This window comes from Lissotriton helveticus, chromosome 12 (genome assembly GCF_964261635.1).
Source record: "Lissotriton helveticus chromosome 12, aLisHel1.1, whole genome shotgun sequence".
In the NCBI taxonomy this organism is placed as follows: domain Eukaryota; kingdom Metazoa; phylum Chordata; class Amphibia; order Caudata; family Salamandridae; genus Lissotriton; species Lissotriton helveticus.
Genome location: NC_136073.1, coordinates 4,930,359 through 4,955,499, shown reverse-complemented (window position 1 = coordinate 4,955,499; position 25,141 = coordinate 4,930,359). Strand labels below are relative to the sequence as shown.

Here is a 25,141-nt window from a genome sequence, read left to right as displayed (position 1 = left end):
GAATGGGTCAAATCATTCCTCCTGGGCAGATCCAAGATGATAAAAATAGCAGTCTGCCTCTCCACTTCAATAGCTGTTGGACAAGGCGTCCCTCAAGGCTTGATCCTCGCGCCCACACTGTTCAACTTTTACATTGAACCGCTGGGAATCTTCTAAAAGAATCTGGGATCCATTATCACCTATATGCGGATGACACCCAAATCTACCTAAAGGTGTCTTCCATTCATGGCATTTCAATCCGCAACACCACTCTCAACTCCATCCACCACTGGCTGTCAACTCATCAGCTAATACTGAATCCTTCCAAGACTGAATTCCTTCTCCTCTCGACCTCACTGTCTCCTCCTCCTATCCAATCTTGGATGAACAATCTGAACATTCTCACAACAAGCCTACCACTGTTGAAAGTGCCAAATCTCTAGGCGCCATCCTAGACAAAAGGCTCAACTTACACAGTCCCACATCAATTCCATTGCCAAGAATGCACATTCCAAACTGCGCCTTCTCTGGGGGTTAGACGCTTCTTTCCTGAGCAAGACCTAAAAAACCTTTGGCCAAACATTGGTTCTTTCCATATTAGACTACTGCAACTCTTTCCTTACTGGCATCCCCAAATCCCACCTTTCCCCTCTAGAATCCATCCTCCACTCAGCAGCTCGCTTCGCATATAGGGCTAAAAGAAATGACCACATCACACCCTTACTGCTGTGCCTTTACTGGCTTCCTATCGAAGCAAGGCCAATTTACAAGACTGCCTGTATCACCCACAAAGCCTTGCACACTTCCACCCCTCACTATCTGGCTGATAAACTCAAAATCTCAGGCGACTCTAGACCTTTACACAATGGGGACAACTTACTGCTCGAACCACCTACCTTCAACAGGGAATGATTTAAGGCTCAATCCTTCTCTGGTAATGCACACAGAATCTGGAACTCCCTTCCTCCCTTCCTCCCTTCCTCCATCCCTCCAAACCACAGACTCTATCTGGACTTTCAAAACAGATTTTAAAAGTCTTCTCCTCCAAAGAGCATTTACAGGATTTCTTAACCCTTATGGCCACCTTGCACTCACATGAGGTCACCTTGTAAATATGTACTTTACTCCTATTTTAACCAACCTGTACATACATACTTTACTCCTATTTTAACCTAACGCTGACACCTTTTTATTTTATTTTTTACAATATAAATATTCAACTTGTTAGCGTTGTAACTATATGTATATATGTAATTTATTAGCGTGTATTCTATATTGCGTACCTTTGTAACTGTATATATGTAATTTAGGGGAGAGGATGTGATCTGACGGCTAGACTGCCGACTTTGGAGCTGGGAAACCAAGGTTCGAGCCTCAGGGTCGACTCCACCGCCTGTGATTCTGGGCAAATCGCTTAATCTCCCCCTGCCTACCTAAAAAAAAAAGAATGTGTCCTTATGTAACCTAACTGGTGCTCATGACGGCCCCCAGCCGAGTATATCCATTTGTATCCCTTCCTTATGTATATAGAGATAACTCTAATCACTAGTATATGCAGTAGACCTTTGTACTCTCTACCATTCCTATGTGACTCTTAGAGTATATCCAGTCATATCCCTTCCCTATGTATATAGAGATAACTCTAATCACGAGTATATGCGGTAGACCTTTGTACTCTCTACCATTCCTATGTGACTCTTAAGAGTATATCCATTCGTATCCCTTCCCTATGTATATAGAGATAACTCTAATCACTAGTATATGCAGTAGACCTTTGTACTCTCTACCATTCCTATGTGACTCTTAGAGTATATCCAGTCATTTCCCTTCCGTATGTATATAGAGATAACTCTAATCACTAGTATATGCAGTAGACCTTTGTATTATCTACCATTCCTATGTGACTCTTAGAGTATATCCATTTGTATCTCCTTCTTGTGTGACTTTACATCTTGTACATTTGCAATTTTTTCTGTTTGTATCCTTTATGTAACGCATGTAATCCTAAGTCCTTATGTTCTCGAATGGTTCTTATGCAAAGCGCTCTGACACATTCGGGTAAAGTTCGCGCTATATAAAATCGCATAAATAAAAAATAAAATAAAATGAGCCATGGTGGGCGTGTGCACACGACGGCCGGGCGGCCATCTGAGCCACGCCCGCGATTGGAATGTCCAGCACCGCGGCAGAATTCACGCCGTAGCCAAAGTGTTAATCTCCCCATGCCTACAAAAAAAGTGTCCTTATGTAACAAAACAAAACAAAACAAAAAATGAACGTGTCCTTATTTAACCGAACTGGTGCTCAATAGCTCCACATGCCTACAAACAAAAAAAAAAAAGGTTGTGTCCGTATGTAACCTAACCTTGTGTCCTTATGTAAACTAATTGCTGCTCATGTAAAGCGCTCCAATGCCTTCGGGGCGAGTTGTGTAAATCTGCAAAAAACACAACTTGGTGGCGTGTTTAGTCTAAACTGCAGTAAACCCATATGTTGTGGCCTCCTATACTACTGGGGAGCAGCGCCCCCTACTGCCGCAAGCCAGGAGGTCATCTCAGGGTCAGGCATCGTCGCCGCGCCTGCACGGAGCGTGGTGGGAGCATAGCAGCCTGCCTGACTCTGGCACGCGGTCTCATTGTGAGGTCACATCATGAATATTTATGAGAGGAAACATGGTATAAACTATTGCGCGCGCGATGGGTGCCTGAGAGTCGCGAGGCCGTGCAGTCTGCTGACAGGGTAAGGGACGTCGACGTCGCCGCTCCAGAAGGTTCGACGCGCGTGTCGCTGTCCGCCGTGGGCGCGCTTTTATGACATCAGATGAAACGCGGCGTTGTCGCGTACCTAGTGACGTCGTATGGCTGTTTGAAGGAGAAGGGCGCTCATGACCTGTCCTGGTCACCTCTCCCTCAGCTGGAGGGCGCCGCAAACACCAGCCTGAGGACTCAGGAACAGGGGAGAGGATTAAAAAAATCAGGGTTTATGGACTGGGGAACAAGGGGGTGATTCAAATAAATCAGGGTTTATGGACTCAGGAACAAGGGGGCGATTCAAATAAATCAGGGTTTATGGACTCAGGAACAAGGGGGTGATTCAAATAAATCAGGGTTTATGGACTGGGGAACAAGGGGGTGATTCAAATAAATCAGGGTTTATGGACTGGGGAACAAGGGAGATAATTCAAATAAATCAGGGTTTATGGACTGGGGAACAAGGGAGATAATTCAAATAAGTCAGGGTTTATGGACTCGGGAACAAGGGGGGTGATTCAAATAAATCAGGGTTTATGGACTCAGGACAAGGGGGGTGATTCAGATAAATCAGGGTTTATGGACTCAGGAACAAGGGGGTGATTCAAATAAATCAGGGTTTATGAACTCAGGAACAAGGGGGGTGATTCAGATAAATCAGGGTTTATGGATTCAGGAACAAGGGGAGTGATTCAGATAAATCAGGGTTTATGAACTCTGGAACAAGGGGGGTGATTCAAATACATCAGGGTTTATGGACTCAGGAACAAGGGGGGTGATTCAAATAAATCAGGGTATATGGACTCAGGAACAAGGGGGTGATTCAAATAAATCAGGGTTTATGGACTCAGGAACAAGGGGGTGATTCAGATAAATCAGGGTTTATGGACTCAGGAACAAGGGAGGGGGTTCAAATAAATCAGGGTTTATGGACTCAGGAACAAGGGGGATGATTCAGATCAATCAGGGTTTATGGACTCAGGAACAAGGGGGGGGGGTGATTCAAATAAATCAGGGTTCATGGACTCGGGAACAAGGGGGGTGATTCAAATACATCAGGGTTTATGGACTCAAGAACAAGGGGGGTGATTCAAATACATCAGGGTTTATGGACTCAGGAACAAGGGGGTGATACAAATACATCAGGGTTTATGGACTCAGGAACAAGGGGGTGATTCAAATACATCAAGGTTTATGGACTCAGGAACAAGGGGGGTGATTCAAATAAATCAGGGTTTATGGACTCAGGAACAAGGGGGTGATTCAAATAAATCAGGGTTTATGGACTCAGGAACAAGGGGGGGTGATTCAGATAAATCAGGGTTTATGGACTCAGGAACAAGGGGGGTGATTCAGATAAATCTGGGTTTATAGACTCAGGAACAAGGGGGGGGGATTCAAATAAATCAGGGTTTATGGACTCAGGAACAAGGGGGATGATTCAGATAAATCAGGGTTTATGGACTCAGGAACAAGGGGGGATTCAGATAAATCAGGGGTTATGGACTCAGGAACAAGGGGGGGTGATTCAAATAAATCAGGGTTCATGGACTCGGGAACAAGGGGGGTGATTCAAATACATCAGGGTTTATGGACTCAGGAACAAGGGGGGTGATTCAAATACATCAGGGTTTATGGACTCAGGAACAAGGGAGATGATTCAAATACATCAGGGTTTATGGACTCAGGAACAAGGGGGTGATTCAAATACATCAGGGTTTATGGACTCAGGAACAAGGGAGATGATTCAGATAAATCAGGGTTTATGGACTCCGGAACAAGGGGGGTGATTCAAATACATCATTGTTTATGGACTCAGGAACAAGGGAGATGATTCAAATACATCAGGGTTTATGGACTCGGGAACAAGGGGGTGATTCAAATACATCAGGGTTTATGGACTCAGGAACAAGGGAGATGATTCAGATAAATCAGGGTTTATGGACTCAGGAACAAGGGGGGTGATTCAGATAAATCAGGGTTTATGGACTCAGGAACAAGGGGGTGATTCAAATACATCAGGGTTTATGGACTCCGGAACAAGGGGGGTGATTCAGATAAATTAGGGTTTATGGACACAGGAACAAGGGGGGGGGGGGTGATTCAAATAAATCAGGGTTCATGGACTCGGGAACAAGGGGGGTGATTCAAATAAATCAGGTTTCATGGACTCAGAAACAAGGGGCATGATTCAAATACATCAGGGTTTATGGACTCAGGAACAAGGGGGATGATTCAAATACATCAGGGTTTATGGACTCAGGAACAAGGGAGATGATTCAAATACATCAGGGTTTATGGACTCAGGAACAAGGGGGTGATTCAAATACATCAGGGTTTATGGACTCGGGAATAAGGGGGTGATTCAAATACATCAGGGTTTATGGACTCTGGAACAAGGGAGATGAATCAAATAAGTCAGGGTTTATGGACTCGGGAACAAGGGAGATGATCCAAATAAATCAGGGTTTATGGACTCGGGAACAAGGGGGGGTGATTCGAATAAATCAAGGTTTATGGACTCAGGAACAAGGGAGATGATTCAAATAAGTCAGGGTTTATGGACTCGGGAACAAGGGGGGTGATTCAAATAATTCAGGGTTTATGTACCCATCGCTTGATTTCGATGGGAGTGGAGGCAGTTTAACGGTTCAGAACGCTCAAATTGAGGAGGGAGTGTTGGCAAGCGTGGGCTTCACCCTCTATGCAAGTGGAGTCATTGGCAGACGTGCCAACATTTTAGGGCAGAGAAGTGGGAGATTTTAAAATAGAAATCAGGAGAATGTAATTTCCCCATTGACTCCTATTGCAGAAAATGCTATTTCAGGCGGGATACAGCTAAAAAAAAAAAACCACATTTGTTTTGCTAAAAAAAAATGCGGATTCTCCCGCCTGAATCGGGTCTATTATCATGTATGCATTGGGAACCCATGCCAAAAAATTGTTAATGCGCTCTGACTTCTGTGGACTCGCCCGCAATCCCATGGGATGCATCCTTTATAGATATATCAAAAAGGTTGCCAGGTATGTTCGTGTCTGGTCAGATGCAGAGGGTGACGTCCACCTCTCTGTGTTCAAGGGAGATTGTGCCTTCAAGAGAGAAATACAGTCAACGAGTCTGGGAATACTAGAGTGAGACTGGGAGGTAGAGGGTGTCATTTGCTAAGGCAATATGGGGCATATTAACAGTGGCCAGTGATAATCATCGCTGGCCGCGCTGAGCGATAGTTTTATTATCGCCGTCCATCTCTGGTATTTATCGCCGTGGTAGCGCGTAATTAACAACGCATTACTCCAGGGCGATAAAAAATCCAGAGAAAGCGAGGTCATCGCCCTTTTGCAAGGAACATCGCTGGTTTTCCAGCGATGTTCCCTGCAAAAGGGCGATAACCTTGCTGATACGACCCACAGGGTCGTATCAACATAATCCACCTCCTATGTTAGGGATGGTTACATCGGGATTTTAGCAGACGTTAGATTTTGGCAAAAATGTCAGTTTTCGCCAAAATCTAATGTGTGCTAAAATCATGTGGGCTGCCTTGTAAATATCGCAATGTAAACATCAGCGATATTTACAAGGTATTCCATCTGGGAAACACCCACTAACGCCCACTTTGCATCTCATTGCAGATGCAAAGGGAGGCTTTACGGAAAAGGATGCTAACATGCGATTATGCATGTTAGCACACTCTTGTAAATTGGGTGCTGGTTTTATCTCCGCTTTTTGGGCTTTATAATAAAAAAAACGGAGCTAAAGCCCTTGTAAATATGCCTCTAAATTGGGTAGAATCATGCAATCTTTTGAAGATGTTAGTCAGCTGCCTTGACCTGGAACGCCCCTATGCAGAGCGTCCATATGGGGAGCAGTTGCCTGGTGAGCACAGAGTGCTAGATTAGAAGTGAAAGGCTGGGAAATGTGACAGTGCTGTTACCAGACCAGTGCAAATCACTCATACAGGGATTTGTTGCAGTGTTTGCTTGTAGGATGATGTACTTGCAGCTTGCAGTCGGTTATGGAAAAACAATCCTCTTATTGGTAGCATAGCCTGCAAGAGGGCTGTAACCATTTCAAATCTGGGTGTGCAGACTACAGTTAGTAGTCCTTGCTTGAAAAATGAGCTCTGACAGTGTTGGTCCCAACCTGAAGTCTATTTTTATGCATTTTGAGAACATGCTTGACTAAAAAGAAGTGCACGGTATAAAGTCTCTAAATGCTATCAAATCCAGCAACAAAAGCCAAGAAGTTGTCATGTTTGTAAGGAACAATTTCCATATCTAGCGCAAAGGTGGAAAGTACCATGTGTTAACAAGTGGACATTTTTGAGCTACTGCATGTTAAGCAAGTACACAGATGTTAGTAGATGTTTTAGGAGAGAAACAATACATAGGTTGCTTCTGCTAGACATTTGGTTAATTGAAACGTTAATAGTATTAGTTTTTTTCTTGCTACTTGTAACCAGGGCAGGGGTAATGTGTTGATGTCTGCTCAGGTTTAGGAAGACTGGCCCCAGCATTCTGGATTTATTATACCTTGTTGATTTGGTTTCAAGATTCTGGGATAGAATCGATTGCTGTAATCAAGATATGGCAAACCCAGAGATGTTGATACATACATCCTTTAGACAACTTGTAAGAATAGAAAAGTACGTGTTAAAGTGCTCATTGTGTGGTAAGAGACACTGTCTCTTTAAGTTGGGTATGGAGTGAGAGGCTGATATCCATAATGACATGTATCTTTTTCCACTTATGTCAACGTGGTTGGGTGTAACCCTGTCTCTAGAGGCCATACACAGCTATGTGCTTGGGTTCTCATCTGACACAGTTGGAAAGAAATTCTCTTATGTTTGGGTGTGCAGTTGTTCACTACCCTTAGACTACTTGTTAAGGGAGGTTTTAAGTTACAACGCACACTGGAATATGGAGAACCAAGAAGGATAACTGTTACAGAAAGCTAACTGATAACGATAACATGAATATTAAACATTCAGATGGGGTTACGTATCCCAGGCAGTGTACCGTGAAATGCAACATGTTTAAATACTTCTGTACGGAGACGTCTCACACTCCTGTAAAAAGGTCTTCAAACTATGTGTACTCATCTCATAAGGACCAAATATCCAGTCATACACTTTTATTTAAGATGGCCAACAGCACACCTTCTCTGGATTCTGTACTCTCTTTATGTAACTCGCTATCAGCCAAACTAAGGTTGGCTTCTGACATCCCGCCCTTCCAGAAAGACATTCCTGTTCAGAAGACATCTAAACAATGATTTGCCTGAATCAAATCCTCCTCCTCCTTAGGGATGCCTGACTTTAACTTTTTTTGATCATCTGCTGTTTAGCCATTTGTCCGCCCCTTTGTTTCTTGTCTCCTTGTTGTAAATCTCTTGTTTTTCTCACCATCTCTGTGCTTCTCACTCTAATTGATCCGCTTTCCCTTATTCTTATTGATTCACCTATCTTGCCACTTGTTTCGTCCTTTTCTAGCCCCCTGCTTTAACCCCCTCTTTGGCTGCTACCTAATTTAAATTACTTTCTGTAAACATATCTTGCCCGTTTAACTACAGTTCTTTGTAAATTGCTCAAATACCTTCAGGTGCAGTGGTGCTATAGAAGGATACGCCTCTACATAAACAAGTGAGATGTTTCAAAAGCTTCCAATGGGTGCACGCCACATGAAAAACTGCGCAGAAACCCCAGCACTGATGTTGAGGCACTACTTAAAACTTCCTTTCAGCAGGCAGCAGATGTCTGTACTCCCTCAAGTCTTCTCTATGTAAGCCAAACTCTCCACGGTGTGACCCGTAAGGGTGCAATCAGACAAGTAAAAGTGGGGTTGTAGATCAAGTAACACTGACCCCACATCTACAAGACCATCAACGGAGCCTCCTGCAGAAACCGATTGCTCTTCAGGGCAATTGAGCATTATGTAAATGCCGCTCGAATTCTGCTACTCAGTTACTGAGATGAAGCTGCAGCTGGCTCAGTCCTCTGCCACTGCTAGGGAAAATCATTTGATACTGTTGTCCACTTGACTCTCTCATTTTCCGGAGGAACTTTGAGGAATTGAACTGGAGCGATTCACCAGAGTTCACATGTTCCAGTTGTGTTCCTCCAGTGCAGAGAATCTGTCGCCCGCAGGACGCCAAGGCTCAATTTGTTTATCAATGAGCCTCAATCCTTATATGCATCTATGGAAAGTTCTGCTGCTCAGCATGGACATCAGTTATTTATTGGACACAAATGACCTGAAGCTCTACATCAATGGCTAGTTCATTCTCAGCATTGAACTTCTGGAGAATTGGCTCTTAGCCATTTAAGCATGGATGTCCCTTCAGCTAACTCAGGCTGAACCCCTAGTAAGACCGAGACTGTACTGATCGCCAGAAGAGGCGAACAGCAGCTCAAGAAAGGCTCTTGTGAGATGAACGTTATCCCATTACCGAATAATGGCAGCAATTGGGCTTCTAGATGGATAGCTCTTGCTCAAGGACGAAGATCGCAGAACACAGACTGTGAGTGACGCCCGCTGACTGTGGAGTGAATTCCTTACTACCAGAAATGGATTGCAGGATAGACATCCAGGCTCTGGCCCTGCCTCTTGATGGTGGTAAAGGTTTGCTGGCTGACAATAGAAGGCCTGCTTGACACATATGAAGTGCGCCCTACCTGTGACAGGCCATTTCAACACTAAACCATTACGTTTGACAATTTGGTCTCCAGATGAACAATATAAAGAACAGGTTGAGGAGGATCCAGTCACAATCCCGGGTGATCTTAGAAAGCAACCATTTGTCACGGAACCCTGGGGGAGATAGGCCTAGTACTAATTTATTGGGTGAAGGAATGTATTTATTAAACCTGTTTGTGTAGAGCGGACGTAGCCAAATGTATAATAGAGATTTTCACAAAGAGCAGAAATCGAACATTAGCACAGTAACAGCATGGACCAGATTTCAGAGAGGAATACCAGTTTTTTCTTTTCTTTTTATGGAGTGGTCTTATTGGGTTGCCGGTGTGTGGAATCCAAAGTCATGTTTGGTTATTCACGGCTTGGGGTTTGTCCGTTGACTGATGGCGGATGTGAGGTTAAGGACCGAAAATTAACTGCCATCCCACCCTTGTTCCTTTTCTGGCCTGACCTGTGAGTTTTGCCAGCAGTAGATTCAGAAATATATGGTGCCCTGTGGTTTTTGCATGTGTTGCCAGGAGCACCCAAACCCTTCTGATTCCCCCACCAATAGGAGTCTGTCATCTGCTTTGTGGCACCTCAACGAATAGGCGCTATAATGGTATTTAGACCTTAACTCAGGTCCCGACGGTGCTACGACTTAGTGGTCTTTAGTGGGAGTCATCATTTTAACCGCCTGCAAGTCCATATATGTTCTTGGTTTAAGTAATACATTTTAGGGCCCACCTCACATACTGCCCTGTAACTGTTAATTGGTCAAAGACTCAAAGAAAAACCTTTGAATGGCCTTCCCATGCTTTGCGACCGTGGCTGATCGCTGTTGCTGCAGGCTGTTTGTTGGCATGTTGGGGTTGTCTCTGCATGGAGGTGTTATGAGTGTTCACCATTGGTGTCTGCCTGTTTTTCTGTCACTTTGTTGTGATGTTCCCTAATCTAACAGAGATTTGGCTATTTTTCAGTGTTCACAATGTCTTCCGATGGCAGGAAACTTTCAATTGGTAATCTCAGTCTCAGCACAGAAGAGGAGACCTTGAAAGGCGCATTTAGCAAGTATGGGAAGATCGAATCAGGTGTGTATTCCAGGCCTGCTTAATGTTCTGCCTAATGTCATACATGACTAGACTGAACTTTGTGTGCAAGAGGTGTGTAGGACTCAGTGTAGGACTTTGCTGCAGGAAAACATGGGTGCTGTATGTATAAGTGTCACAAGTATGAATCCTGGAGGGTGGGTGATTCATCCTTTTTATCCTCCTTGAAAATGAACGCCATTTCATTAGGCAGTGGAGGTTCTGCCAGTGACTGGGAGTAGAAAGTGTTCCACTAATGCTCCTTGTTTTCCACCCTGTAGTTCTGGTAGCAAAGACTCCAGGCAACCTAAAGAACAGAGGGTTTGGTTTTGTCACCTTTGAGAGCGAAGACGATGCCAAGGCCGCCTTACAGGCCATGAATGGGGAGGTGAGTGCTTCGTACACTCTTTTGAATAAAGAGAAAAGGTTGTAATGTTCTGATTGTGCTTGCAAATGAAAGCATGGACCAGCCAAGTCAAGTTGTAGAATGAAAGTCTAAAGGTTTGAGGAACAGATGAGCTGAAACAGCAGAAACCTTGCAGCTGACAGCTAAAACGGTCTTGTGTCTGGAGACCTGGTAGAGTTTAGACTAGATTACCATAGCTGCACACCTTCTCTCTAACATGTAAATTGGGGAATATTGTGACTCAGGCAGTTGTGTAGATTAACACTGACCAATCTTCCAGAGTAAAATATTTACTTCAAGGATGCCGATTGGATTTTTTTAACAATCTGTTCAATTGGATCTGCACGAGTATTCCTTTGCGCTTCACGAGTTTGGGGCGTTGAAGAACTGCTCCACTCTCAGTGAAGCTTGACCTAATTGTGGACCAAGCTGAGGCTTGTCTGCAATGGTTCCTCCCCTGAATGCTTAATGTTTGCGGTGTGCAGAGGCCTCATTGAAGGGTTATGAATGCTGCTGCTGTTCTCATGTGCACTCTGCGTTTGATCTTCCACAGGAACTTGATGGGCACAAAATCCGAGTTGAGCACGTAGGTAAATCTTCAGACAGAAGCCCAGGGACCTACAGTGGTGATTCTGGACAACGCAGAGGGTACCAAGGTGGAGGCAGAGGAGGAATAGGCAAGTCTTTTACTTTTGGGATGCCTGCGTACTGTGACAGGAAGATGTCAGGGTGGCCTTCGACAGCGGCTGGATAGTGCTTCTTATTGCTTGGAAGCATGAGTGCTGGACTTACGGTAACTTCTGTTACCATCTTAGGGTTTAACAGGCAGTGCATTACCGCTAAGTATGGACATTCTACTCACTGAGTCTCTGCACGCGCTTGCTTAAAGGCAGACCTACATGTGCTATAACTTTCTTTCAGGTGATTATGGCAACAGCGGCGGTGGACTTGACCACGGGCGTGGAGGATTTACTGCCGGTGGATATGGATCCAGGGAATCCTACGGCAGGTAAGCAGGGTGGGATTTTAATTGGTTGTAGGATTGCAGCCAAATTAGGTTACATTTTTGTGAGGATTTGGGTATATTATATGGATGGCTCTGAGGCGTTACCGTGGAATACTGTCGCACAAACTGCCTTGGGTTCAGTCAGGCTCATTTGAACAACCTTAAGCTGAACTCTGGGTAGCTATGACTTTTGAGCTGCAAGGCCTGAACAAAGAAACTTAATGTAAAGCATTTAATGAACCAAACAACGAAATAAGAAAGCCACACTACACGAATGAAACACAACCCAAATTTATAAAAATAGATTATAATTTTATATATTTTTAGAGTCCTGGATGAGCAAAATCCATCGGGTGTTCTGGAAATGCAGATTGTTAGAGGCTTTATCAATTTTAATTTCAACCACAAACAAGCATTCGTCAACATAAAGTTTGGAAACTTTTGAAAAATTTGTAAAAGTTAGTTTGGCTACTCTGGCTACAGCTTGGCGTCCAAATCCCACAGGATGATGGTCTGCTGGGTCAATGGGTTAGATTTGGACAATTACCTAACCACCAGAGAATTTTCCAGTCCAGTTCCAAACTTTACAGAACAAACGCCATCCACTTTAGTGTTCCCAATGCTAGGGGTGCAGGATGAAAAGATGCTCCAGTTGCTGTGGGTTCCACGATTTCTCAGTCACGGGTGATGTGGGGCAACTTTGCCATAGAGGTCGGATCCAACAAAGTCCTCTTTGAGACAGTGGAAGGCCAGCTGCAGCTGGGCTACCAGTCTCCGAGCACAAAGGTTGGAGCAGAATCATTTAGTAGAGGCTAGTGTCCCTCTTGGACGACCAATCCAGACTTTGACAACCATCCCAGGCCTGGCCGACTCAGGTGCAATTTTTGCCCTTCAAGGATCGGTCTGTAGGGGCGCCCAGCAGCAGTCATCGGCGAGTTTGTAGATTTGGCTATCAACTTACCAGTTTAGGCTTCTTCGCTCTTTTGTCCCTTGAGCCAGTTCTTGGGGATCAGCCAACTTGTTGTTGGAGCCACTTCTTTGGTCTGGGGCACGATTTTACCCCACGCCAAGAGCCACAGGCCCAGTCCTAACTTTCCTAGCCCTAAAGTGCAGTAGGTGCAGTCCAACAAACGGTGCAGCCTCTCTTTATGCAGTCCAGGAGCAGCAGGACAATCCTGCTTCGGTCCTTGTTCCAATTTTGATGTGATCTGAGGGGCAGGGTGCCCGGGGTGTCATATTTATCCCAGGAAAGTGCCCCAAGGGTCCACTCAGTCACTAGCCAATGAGCTACCAGGTGCCTTCCCTTCTGGTGACAACTTTCCAGCAATGTGTGGCACCTAGCAATCTCAGAGTGCACTATTCTTCCCACTCCTAAGGTGTCTGCTCACGACCTGGGCTGTTAGGATATTGGTAGCCCACCCAAGAGGCATGGCTATCTGTGGGCTATACTCCCACAGGAAAACCGGTTTGAGTACTGGTCGCCCCTCTCTGGTGCTGTTTCCAGCTTGTCTGCCTAAACAAGGGGCAGCAACTCTAGAGTGTTATTGCCATTTGCTCCCCAAAGGAGCTTCGCCTTTCAAACTCACCTTTTGGGCTAACGCCCAAATGACTTCCTGCAAGGGGGAGGAGACACCTCTCCCTGCAGCGTGCTTGTATTGTTTACAAGCCTGGGAGTTGTAAACAATACAAGGCAGCCAGAATGCTGTCTGTGTGAGGCTGCTGGACTAGCTTGGTCACATGTGGCAACTTTCTAAAAGTTGGTTTACTTTAATAGTGACATTAAATTCGACCTGAGCATCAGGTCGAGTCTAATGCCATGATTAATTTGATACCTTACATACATAGTTAGGTAGTCCCATTCAGATGTTAGCCAGGCTGGAGTGCCAAGCGGTAACCCTGTGTTAACCAATGGGGCTACTAACTTTTCCACAGAAAAACGACAACTTGAAGGGGGTTTGCTGCAAGGACATAAATAGACATACATGCCCCTCTTAATAACATACAGCTCCATGCCTTTGGGCTCTGTATTCCTCCCTTAGGGGAGACTTGCATATATTGTTAAGGGAAGTGGTGTCTTTGCCATTGGTTTGTGTGGCAAAGTCAAACTGGCAGTGTAAACACTTCCCTTCCATTCTACAGTGGCAGGCAGGGAGCCATGTTTTTCTCTTTCATATACAGTGCTGCAGCCTTGGGTGGACACTCTGCCTTACATGCCCTTGGTACCCTGGGTGCCATATACTAGGAACTTATAAGTAAGTTATCTTATGCCAATTGGGGATAGCCTATGCAACATACACTCTGGAAGGGATGTACGTCATTACGACGCATACTTTTACAACGCGTGCCGTTACAGCGTGTTTTTTTTCAACGCAACTCGTTACCACGACTTGCGTTGGAGGGGGTGCGGACTTAGGAATTTTTTAATTTACTATTCCAACACCAGCCTACCTACAGTAGGGAAGGTGTTGGATAGTAAATTAAAAAATTCCTTGTCCTGCAGCGCCCTCTAGAATCTCAGACTTTTCAGGAAATCACTAAAAACATGGTTATTTCTAATGGATCTATAAAAATGTGCAGCACATTTTTCTTACATATGTCCATCCAGGTCCTCAGCGCCAAGACGCCCCGGGCATTTGTTGCGCTTTATAAATTTAAAAATCAATCAATCAATCACTGTTACTCCATCTCGGAGTGTCCTGGCGCTGTATACCGCTGGGGAACCCGTCCTGGCTTTCCCTGTGAGATGGTCCCTCCTGGGCACCTCCAAGGTGAAGCCAGGCATCCCCGGCGCTGATGGGGCCGTTGTGGAGATTAAGCAAGCTATTGCCCAGAGTTGCAGAGTGGGACCCATGGTTAGCGGAGGCACCGAAGCGAGAATTATCGAGTCCGCGGACATTGACGCACAACCCTGCCGCGTCGGGAATTGAACCCTGGTCCGGGCCGATCTCTGCTTCAGGGTCTGCCACTTCAACCAGTGAGCCACACTTCTCCCTAACCAGTGAGCCACACTTCTCCAGTCAGACAGTCGTTTATGTAAACCAAGGCCCGCCTGCGTGAGTTGAAACTCCCATACTGCACTGCTGTATCTCGCCAGGTTGAGAGTAGTGTAATCGCGGACACTATTCTTTGAATTGCCAGATGAAACCGTGAAGATTCAACTACGTATGCCGCCTAGGCTGAAATTCCGACTCCTCATCCAGTGAGGCCACTCGCAGGCTGCCCAAGATCCAAACCAAAGGAACTAGGAGGTCGAGACCCCGACGCCGCTCCAAATTCTGCAGTGATCCTAACAGATCTACCTCGGCTCCCCGGCAGGGGTCTTCGGCATCATAGTTGCATCAACTTTCTCCACGATGGGGGACTGCTGGAGGCATGAGGCTGAACCAACGAAATGTGAGCAGGGGCTACTACCTCTGTTTGACTCTTAACAGTTTAGGGGCACGCCTGTTGAAGGGGGGCAGGTTGTTGAAGAATCATAGGGGGAGCGGGCGGGGGCTTCCGTTGGGCCTGCTAGCCACTCCCACAGCGATAGATACTTCTGTTGTTTAGAGGTATAGGGTGGGGGGAGGGGGAAAGTTGGGGTACACGTGTTATTATTTGCACTGCGTCACAGCCACACACAGACATGACTTGTTCACTGGTCCATAGCTGTCCCACATGTTGCTACCCGGAAAATGTTAGATGGCAGTCCCCACAGATAGAATAAATTATGGTGAGTGGTGACCCACCTAATCGTGCACTGTTCACTTGGTGCTATGCACTTTAAATCAATGTGAAAATGTTTTACCACAATAAAACTTATATATGATAGTGAATATCACATTTATTAAACAGTTTTTCAAGATAAATTCTTAATCCTCAATAATGCAATTGTATGTTATTGTATCATCATAACAATTCACAAATGTATATACAAATCAATTGTAGAGGCATAACAATTATACATAATGTTCACAACATTCTACTTTTCAAATGATTGACGTGGAGCCCAATGCATTTCGGCACGCAAACGGTGCCTTCATCAGGGGCAATTCTAAAGGAAAGAGAAAGGAATGTGTGTCAGTATCTACATGTGATGGGGGACATGGGGGTGTGTGAATGATATCGATGTGGTCATACCTTGGTGTTCGACTATTGGAAGTCTACTGTTGTCGAATGCCGGTTCTACAACCAAAAGATTATATATGGTAGGTAACACTGTTATATGCTCATTAAATAAATAAATAACGAACAATGATGTGTGAACGTCATACCTGATGATCTGGTTGCCAATAGCTGCAATAATAAATGTTAAATATGGCTCAGTATTATGCAATTAATATAACCAGACATGGTAATATCATATGCTGCGAGATCATAATGGTAGCCCTACCTTATCTTCATAATGATGTCGATTCTACCCGGAAATAAATAATAATGATAGTGAGGCACTGTGTGGTTGCCGAATATACCAAAAACAAGATGACGATGTTGTGTGGAATAATAATAAAAGATGGTCATTTACCTGACTCCAAGATACGAGACGCCTATCACGCAAACTCTCTGTTAGTCTACCGAATCTCGTTCACCGGTCTATTGGCAAACTCCATTAAGAAGTAGCGTGGAGCGCATGGTCAATCACAGACTAGAACACCTCATTTTTGACATAACTGGTACTTGTACCAAAAGGTTGAGCTAATGCTGGGGATTTTGTATACACTTATTGTTTTGTTTTATTTTTTGATGACCATGTTATATCAACAATCTATGTCTTTTTCCATTAATATACCATTTTGTGTAATTTTGTTGATGATGGACAAACTCATTTCTGATGGATATCAATATTATTTTTTGCACTTATCAGTTGTTGTGAATACCGTGTATACGATTTATATGGCTCCTTACAATTTCCATCAAATACCCAGTTTAAATACTACCCATGTAACTAACACCCTTTATAGTCACCAACATGAACAGCAAGTATTCCACTATGGAATCTTTGTATATACGCACTACAGAACCCAGGATGCACCACCCATCATGTAAACATATCATCACTAGCCTTTAGTATAAGTACTTTCTTAGCTCACAACATCACACTGACGGACATTTTTTCATTCTAATTGCACGTTATCGGTATATCGTGTGTCGGCGCATGGAGATTCAGACACCAACATTTCGTGTTACAGTAAGTCCTTATATGGTATTCACCTAAGGGCATTTTAGGCTACAATATGGAAGACCTTTTAGCGCGTGGAAATATATTCGGCGTCACAGGGATTGCATATACATATACCTTTCATGGAATTAATAACCGAGTCACTCAATATATATGGCACGATGATATTATTTTTGCTCTTTTAAGATGGCGCTTCAGCGCTTTTTCTTTTCTGTGGTATTCATGCAGTCCGTGATTCTCACAGTCCGTTTTTGATGTTCATGGCCACACTGCCATGCGCTCCACGCTACTTCTTAATGGAGTTTGCCAATAGACCGGTGAACGAGATTCGGTAGACTAACAGAGAGTTTGCGTGATAGGCGTCTCGTATCTTGGAGTCAGGTAAATGACCATCTTTTATTATTATTCCACACAACATCGTCATCTTGTTTTTGGTATATTCGGCAACCACACAGTGCCTCACTATCATTATTATTTATTTCCGGGTAGAATCGACATCATTATGAAGATAAGGTAGGGCTACCATTATGATCTCGCAGCATATGATATTACCATGTCTGGTTATATTAATTGCATAATACTGAGCCATATTTAACATTTATTATTGCAGCTATTGGCAACCAGATCATCAGGTATGACGTTCACACATCATTGTTCGTTATTTATTTATTTAATGAGCATATAACAGTGTTACCTACCATATATAATCTTTTGGTTGTAGAACCGGCATTCGACAACAGTAGACTTCCAATAGTCGAACACCAAGGTATGACCACATCGATATCATTCACACACCCCCATGTCCCCCATCACATGTAGATACTGACACACATTCCTTTCTCTTTCCTTTAGAATTGCCCCTGATGAAGGCACCGTTTGCGTGCCGAAATGCATTGGGCTCCACGTCAATCATTTGAAAAGTAGAATGTTGTGAACATTATGTATAATTGTTATGCCTCTACAATTGATTTGTATATACATTTGTGAATTGTTATGATGATACAATAACATACAATTGCATTATTGAGGATTAAGAATTTATCTTGAAAAACTGTTTAATAAATGTGATATTCACTATCATATATAAGTTTTATTGTGGTAAAACATTTTCACATTGATTTAAAGTGCATAGCACCAAGTGAACAGTGCACGATTAGGTGGGTCACCACTCACCATAATTTATTCATTATACACCCAGGATTGACTCCCCTGAGTAATCATAGCACCAGTGGAAGAATCTAAATTATTGTAGATTATTATTTTGCTTAAATTGGAGTGCTCCCCACAACCCCTATTACTATTACAGTCCCCACAGATAGGGCACGACCCCAAGTCGTGGACCTTCTGATTGTGAGCTGGAATGTCAGGGGAGCATTAGATAAAATTAAATGAGGGGCCTTACTCCAACAGGTCAAAAGGTACCGAGCAGAGGTCCTGCTGCTTTAGGAGACCCATTTAATGGGTACTAAGGCCATGTGTCTCCTCCACTATGGTTATATTCAAGTGTTCCAATCAGGCTTTACCAAGGGATCCCGGGGGGTTGCAATTTTGCTTCACCGCAGAGTACCCAACAAACATATCAAGACATGGACTGACACTCAGGGGAGATATGTTTTTATTAAGGGCACCATATACCAGGAACAGGCGGTTTTCGGGTGTGTGTATGCTTCCCCACCGCTGCAATGGGCATTGGTGGAGCGCCTACGTCCTTGTGGGTCGATATACCTTAGGGGCTAGCAATCGTAGGGGGCGACTGGAATGATGTAATGAATCTGACCATGGATATGTGGAGAGTGGGAGGATATCCCGCTGTTTCACACGGTACCAGATTGAACGCCTTGGTGACGGGACTGGGATAGGTGATACATGGAGGCGACTGCATCGTAAGGAACTAGGCTAGACGTACCTCTTGACAACCCATGATTCATAATCCCGCCTTGATTATCTATTTGTACCGATGGGTGCTGTAGGACGTGTGAGGGCAGTAGAGATTCTCACAAGGGGTTTGTCCGATCAGTCCTCAGGGCTTTTGATGGCGCAGCTGGGCCCTGAGAAGCAACCTTTTCATTGGTGCTTATCCCTCTGGCATCTGCAGGATGAACAGTATCGGGAGCACATGGAGCAGGCAATTGAGCAATACCTGGATAAAAATCTGGGTACCATAGCTGAGGCAACAACCTTATGGGAGACCATGAAGCCCACCCTGCGGGAAGTAGACATTTCCTACTGCACGGCGGCCCGTCAAGTCCGGCGGCAATCGCTCCTACGGTTGGAGGCCCGCTTACTAGAATTGGAACAGAGTAGTAGAGGGGAGGGGGTAAGTTTGGTGCGCCAGCAGCTGGCGTTACAGCAACAATCCCATGCTGACACCCTGATGGATGAGGCCCGACTCGCGTGGCTAGCATCCCGCAGCAGAATTTATCAATGTCTGGTAAATTATTGCATAGATTGTGTCAAGGGGCCTTGCAACCACAGGTTCTCCCAAACATACCGGAGCCTGTGGACGGATTATGATTGACCCATCTCTCATTGCAGAGAGTTTTGCGCATTACAATGCAGAGCTATATACCCCTAGGTAACTCCTGCAGGACAATGTGGTGCAGCGCTTTCTATCCGACTTACTGCCGCGCGCTCTCTCAGAGGAGGCACGAGCAGACCACGAACTTCCATTTACCGACAAGGAGATAAGTGCTGCGCTGGGAGACCTGAACTCCGGAAAGGCGCCTGGTCCAAATGGATTCCCAAGTGAATTCTTCAAGAAATACTCTTCCAAATTAGGGCCTCATTATCTTCAAGTCGTCGGGGAAGCCAGAGACCAGGGGTGCCTACCACAAGACTGGAGGCATGCAGAAGTGGTGGTGTTTCATAAACCAGGCCAACCCCCCGACCAGCATGCTTCGTATCGACCCATATCCTTGTTAAACGTTGAGGCCAAAATTCTGACTAAAGCGTTGGCCAATCGCCTCCAATCTCATATACCTAATCTGATACTTTCCCGACCAGGCAGGATTCTTGCCTCAGAGGGCTACAGGTCACAATATCAGACGGGCGCACACGGCCATAGCCGCTGTTCAGGGAAGGGGAGTGTGGGCTGCTCTCATGTTCGTGGATATGGATAGGGTATTTGATTCCCTTAGTTTGGTCTATCTGTTTGCATTATTGGACTGTGTTAGATTCGGGGGTCTCTAGTTGGCACAGGTAGGTGTACTTTTGACAAGTAGGGACCCTCTCCTCTAGTCAGGACAAGGGGATTACACACCTAAAATAACCCCTGCTCACCCAGGTTGCGTGGCGCGAGCAGTCAAGGCTTATTTCAGAGGCGTTGTAAGTTAAGCAGTTGTGACCACATAATGTAACCCAGTGATAACACTACAAATGGACACCACACAGGTTTTATATAAAAAATAAGTATACTTTATATAGAGTTACCACAAGACCATAAACGACAAAAATACACACTATGATTACTTTAAGACGGTAGATTTAAGCTTAGTTCAGTTCAGTTCTTAGATGCGACACTCTGAGTCAATGTACCTTAGGTTGCGTTGCGCTTCCACGACAAGCAATGTCGCAGCGATGGGAAATGCGGCAAAGTCAGGTGCAAAGAAATAAAGACGTGAAGATCTTCCACATGCGGCACGCTTTTCGGGGATGCGAGAAGTTCTCGGTTCGATGCGTGGACTGCAGCGGCGACACCCTTACGTTGCGACGGCAACAGCTCCAGCAGCTACGCTCTTCTCCACGATGCGTGAAGCTTCCGCTCGATGCGACGACATCCAAGATGCGACAGCAGCAGTTCCGACGGCGGCGCGCTTCTCGGGGATGCAAGGTGCTCTTGGTCGATGCGGTGCAATGTGACAGTTCCAGCGGTGACACCCTCCTTCAGAGTTGCTACAGCAGGCACAGCGACGGCGACACGCTTCGACCTCGTTGCGAGATTCTTCTCTTGATGCAGTGCAGTGCGACAACCGCAGCGGCAACACACTCCTTCTTCGGAGTTGCGACGGCAGCAGCAGCGACACGCTTCCTCTTTGTTGCAGCACGCTTCTCTCCGATGCGGTGCAGTGCGACAGTTCCAGCGGCGACACCCTCCTTTCTCCAGAGCTGTGACAGCAGGCACAGCGACGGCGACACACTTCTTCTCGTTGAGTCGCACTTCCAGCTCCTTGCGACACGCAGTTCCTCAGAAGGCCCAAAACAGCAGCAGGCACTTCCACAAAACCTCTGGGGAGCTGGGGGGTGAAGTATGTTGTCCCTGAGACATCAGCAGGAGGCAAGCTCTTTTCCAAGACCTTGGAGATCCTTCACAAGTTGAAAGCAAAGTACACAAAGTTCCTTTCTCCTTCCTTTAGCAGTAAGGCAACCACTGCAGGCCAATCCCCCAAGCAGCACTTCAGCTTGGGAATAGTCTCTCCTCAGTTTCTTCAGGTTCCTCTCCTCAGTAAAGGTTTCTTCTTGTTGTTCAGAGTGATCTAATTTCATGGGATCAGGGTCCCAATATTTATACTCAGAAATCCTTTGTTCTCTGAAAGGAGAGGGGCCTTTGCCCAGTCCAAACCAGTTCTGAAGCACTCTGTTTACCTGACTTCTCCTTTCCTTTCACAGTGCAGGGCATGCACATCAGACGCCCCACAGGAGGTGGAGCCAGCATTGTGGAAGGCAAGTACAGTCCTGGAGCACTTTGTTTACAGGACTCCTTTTCTTCTTTCAGTGTGCAGGGCAGAGAAATCAGCTGCTCCCCAGGGGGTGGAGCCAGCATTGTGGAAGGTAGGCACAGCCCTATTCAGAGTTCAGGTGCACTCCTCCCTCCCATTTAGATGCAGAGCTCTCTATTCACCAGTGGGCGACTCAGCCTGTCTCCTGGAATTCCCCAGCCCGTCTCCTGGAATTCCCAAGCCCTGTCACTCACAAAACCAGACATAGAAATACACAAACTAGCATGGTTAGACAAGCAAATACCTTCTTTCTAAAAGTGGTATTTGCAAACACAGAATATTAAAACAAACTTCACTAAAAGATGTATTTTATTATTCTGAGTTCAGACTTACTAAACTCTAATTTCTACCATGTTCTCTGAGACAGTTAGGATTATAAAATGTAATAACTCTAACAGCCCATTCTGGCATATGGAGAACAGGTAGCCTTGCAACAGTGAAAAACGAAAATGGCTGTAATTCACTATTAGGACATGCCACACACATCAGGGCTTGTCCTACCTTATACTTACAATGCACCCTGCCCTTGGGCCTACCATAGGGGTGACTGATATGAAGAAAATGGAAGGTTTAGTGACTGGAAAGTCGGTGCACTTGCCCAGTCAGCATGACAGTACCAGACTGCGCGCAGGCTCCGCAATGGCAGACCTTAGACACACTTTACAAGGCTGCTTCTGTGGGTAGCACAACCAGTGCTGCAGGCCCACCAGCAGCATTTGGATTACACGCCCTGGCACACGACTAGGGTTTGACAAGTAAACCAAATAGCCAAACATGGCACCACTGATTAGTTCATCATTTTACAGTAGGGAGCACTTGCACTGTGGCACTGAATAGCAGTGGCACAGTTCCCAAATCATCTAACACCAGCAAAAATACATGAGGCAACAACAAAAATGGAAGGGAGACCCACGCCAATGGTGCCAGGTCTAACACGTGTCCCCTCCAGCTGAAAAGTGGGGAGAACTACCCTAACTCCTGGGAGTTCTCTTCACTAAGGCGGATAAATCTGGACAGACCATCAGCGTTGGCGTATTCTGTACCAGTGCGGTGTTCCACCGTGAAGTCCATACCCTGTAGGGAGATGGACCACCTCAACAGCTTTGGATTCTCATCCTCTCATCTGCATCAACCATCTGAGGGGCCTGTGGTCTGTCTGAACCCGGAAGTGAGTCCCAAACAGGTATGGTCTCAGCTTCTTCAGTGCCCAGACCACAGCAAATGCCTCACGCTCAATAGCACTCCAGCTCTGTTCCAGTGGAAATAACCTTCTACTGATAAAGGCTACGGGTTGATCTAGGCCCTCCTCATTCATCTGTGACAGAACAGTCCCCACACCATGCTCTGAAGCGTCAGTTTGGACGATAAACTCTCTTGAGAAGTTGGGTGCCAGGAGCACGGGCGGCGGGCACATGGCAGCTTTCAGGGCCTCAAAAGCTTTCTGACAGGTGTCAGTCCAGATCACCTTCTTGGGCTGCTTCCTGGAAGTCAGCTCCGTCAAGGAAGCAACAATGTTGCCATAGCCCTTGACAAACCTCCTGTAATACCCTGTGAGACCTAGGAAGGCTCTCACCTCTGTCTGGGTTTTGGGTGGCTCCCAAGCCAGGATGGTTTCAATCTTGGGTTGTAGGGGCCTCTCCTGGCTGCTCCCAACTTGGTGTCCCAAGTACACCACAGAACCATGCCTGATCTGGCACTTACTCGCCTTGATCGTGAGGCCTGCTTTCCGCAGCGCCATCATCACTTCCCAGAGGTGGCGCAGATGTTCCTCCCAACTGGCACTGAACACTGCGATTTCATCCAGGTAGGCGGCACTGAACTCATCCAGTCCAACCAACACCTGGTTGACCAACCTCTGAAAGGTGGCAGGGGCATACTTCATCCCAAAAGGCATAACCCGGAACTAGAAAGGCCCATCTGGTGTGGAGAATGCTGACCTCTCCTTGGCCCCATCAGTCAAGGCGATCTGCCAGTACCCAGACGTTAAGTCAAAGGTGCTGAGGTACCGTGCAGCCCCTAGCTGATCAATGAGCTCATCAGCTCTGGGGATGGGGTGCGCGTCAGTCTTCATGACTGAATTGAGCCCTCTGTAGTCCACACAGAACCGGAGTTCGGGTGTGGCACCCGGCGCTGCAGCCTTTGGGACTAAGACCGCTGGACAGGCCCAAGGACTGCTAGATGACTCAATCACCCCAAGTGCAAGCATCTTTGAGACCTCCTCTTTAATGCAAGCCCTTACCGTGTCAGTTACCCTGTAAGACTTGAGCTTCACAGGTAAGCTGTCTCCTGTGTCCACATTATGGACGCACCAATCTGTGACACTAGGATCCAGGGAGAAGAGATCAGAAAACTGTCCCAGCAACTGGCAGCAGTCATTCTGTTGCTCAGAGATCAGGGTGGAAGAGAGGTTAACACCATCCACTGACCCATCTTGCTCTGAGGCTGACAGGAGGTCAGGAAGAGGCTCAGTCTCCTCCTCCATCCCAGCATCTGTTGACAAGAGCATGTCCACTTCAGACCTCTCTAAGTGGGGCTTAAGGCGGTTGACATGTAGGACCCTCAAGGGGTTCCTAGGAGACCGCAAGTCCACCAAGTAGATAACTGGACTCTTGCGCTCCACAACCTCAAATGGCCCGGTCCACTTATCTTGGAGCGCGCAGGGCTCCACTGGGGCCATGACCCAAACTTTCTGGCCAGGTTGAAGCTCTACCAGAGTGGCATTCTGGTCATACCAGCGCTTCATCTCCTCCTGGCTGGCTTCCAGATTCGCCTGAGCGAGTTGTCTGAAACGCCTAGTCTGGTTTCTGAAGGCCAGCATGTAGCTATATACATCCTGGGGAGGTTTCCTGGGAGATTGCTCCCAGCCTTCTTTAACTAGTCTTAAAGGTCCTCTGACTAGGTGTCTATAGAGAAGCTCACAGGGACTGAACCCTAGAGATTTCTGTGGCACCTCACGGTATGCAAAGAGTAGACCTGGTAAGAGGACGTCCCACTTACACCTCATGGGTTCCTCAAGACCCATTATCATGCCCTTCAGGGTCCGGTTGAACCTTTCAACCAGCCCATTTCCTTGGGGGTGGTAAGGAGTGGTGAACTTGTAGGTTACACCACATTCCTGCCACAGGGACTACATATACTTGGAAATGAAGTTGGTCCCCGGTCAGACACTACCTCGCGAGGGAATTCCACTCTGGAGAAAATTCCCATCAGTGCTCGTCCCACCACGGGGGCCGTCAGTGTCCTCAGAGGTATGGATTCCGGGTATCGGGTGGAATGGTTCACCAAGACCAGGATGAACCTGTTGCCCATGGCTGTCTTGGGGTCCAGTGGCCCCACTATGCCAATCCCCACCTGCTCAAAGGGGGTA

The 25,141-nt window shown here is 46.0% G+C and overlaps 1 protein-coding gene across 1 annotated transcript in view; it reads left to right on the top strand.

The window, feature by feature from the left end:
• Positions 1-2,615: 2,615 nt before the first annotated feature.
• The window catches only part of LOC144797826 (cold-inducible RNA-binding protein B-like), a 36,032-nt gene continuing 13,506 nt past the window's right edge, over positions 2,616-25,141 (top strand). The window contains exons 1-5 of the mRNA XM_078668634.1: positions 2,616-2,718; positions 10,382-10,492; positions 10,771-10,877; positions 11,449-11,572; positions 11,817-11,904. Coding sequence (XP_078524760.1) covers positions 10,390-10,492; positions 10,771-10,877; positions 11,449-11,572; positions 11,817-11,904 — 422 coding nt within the window. The 5' untranslated portion in view covers positions 2,616-2,718; positions 10,382-10,389. The remainder of the gene's footprint in view (positions 2,719-10,381; positions 10,493-10,770; positions 10,878-11,448; positions 11,573-11,816; positions 11,905-25,141) is intronic.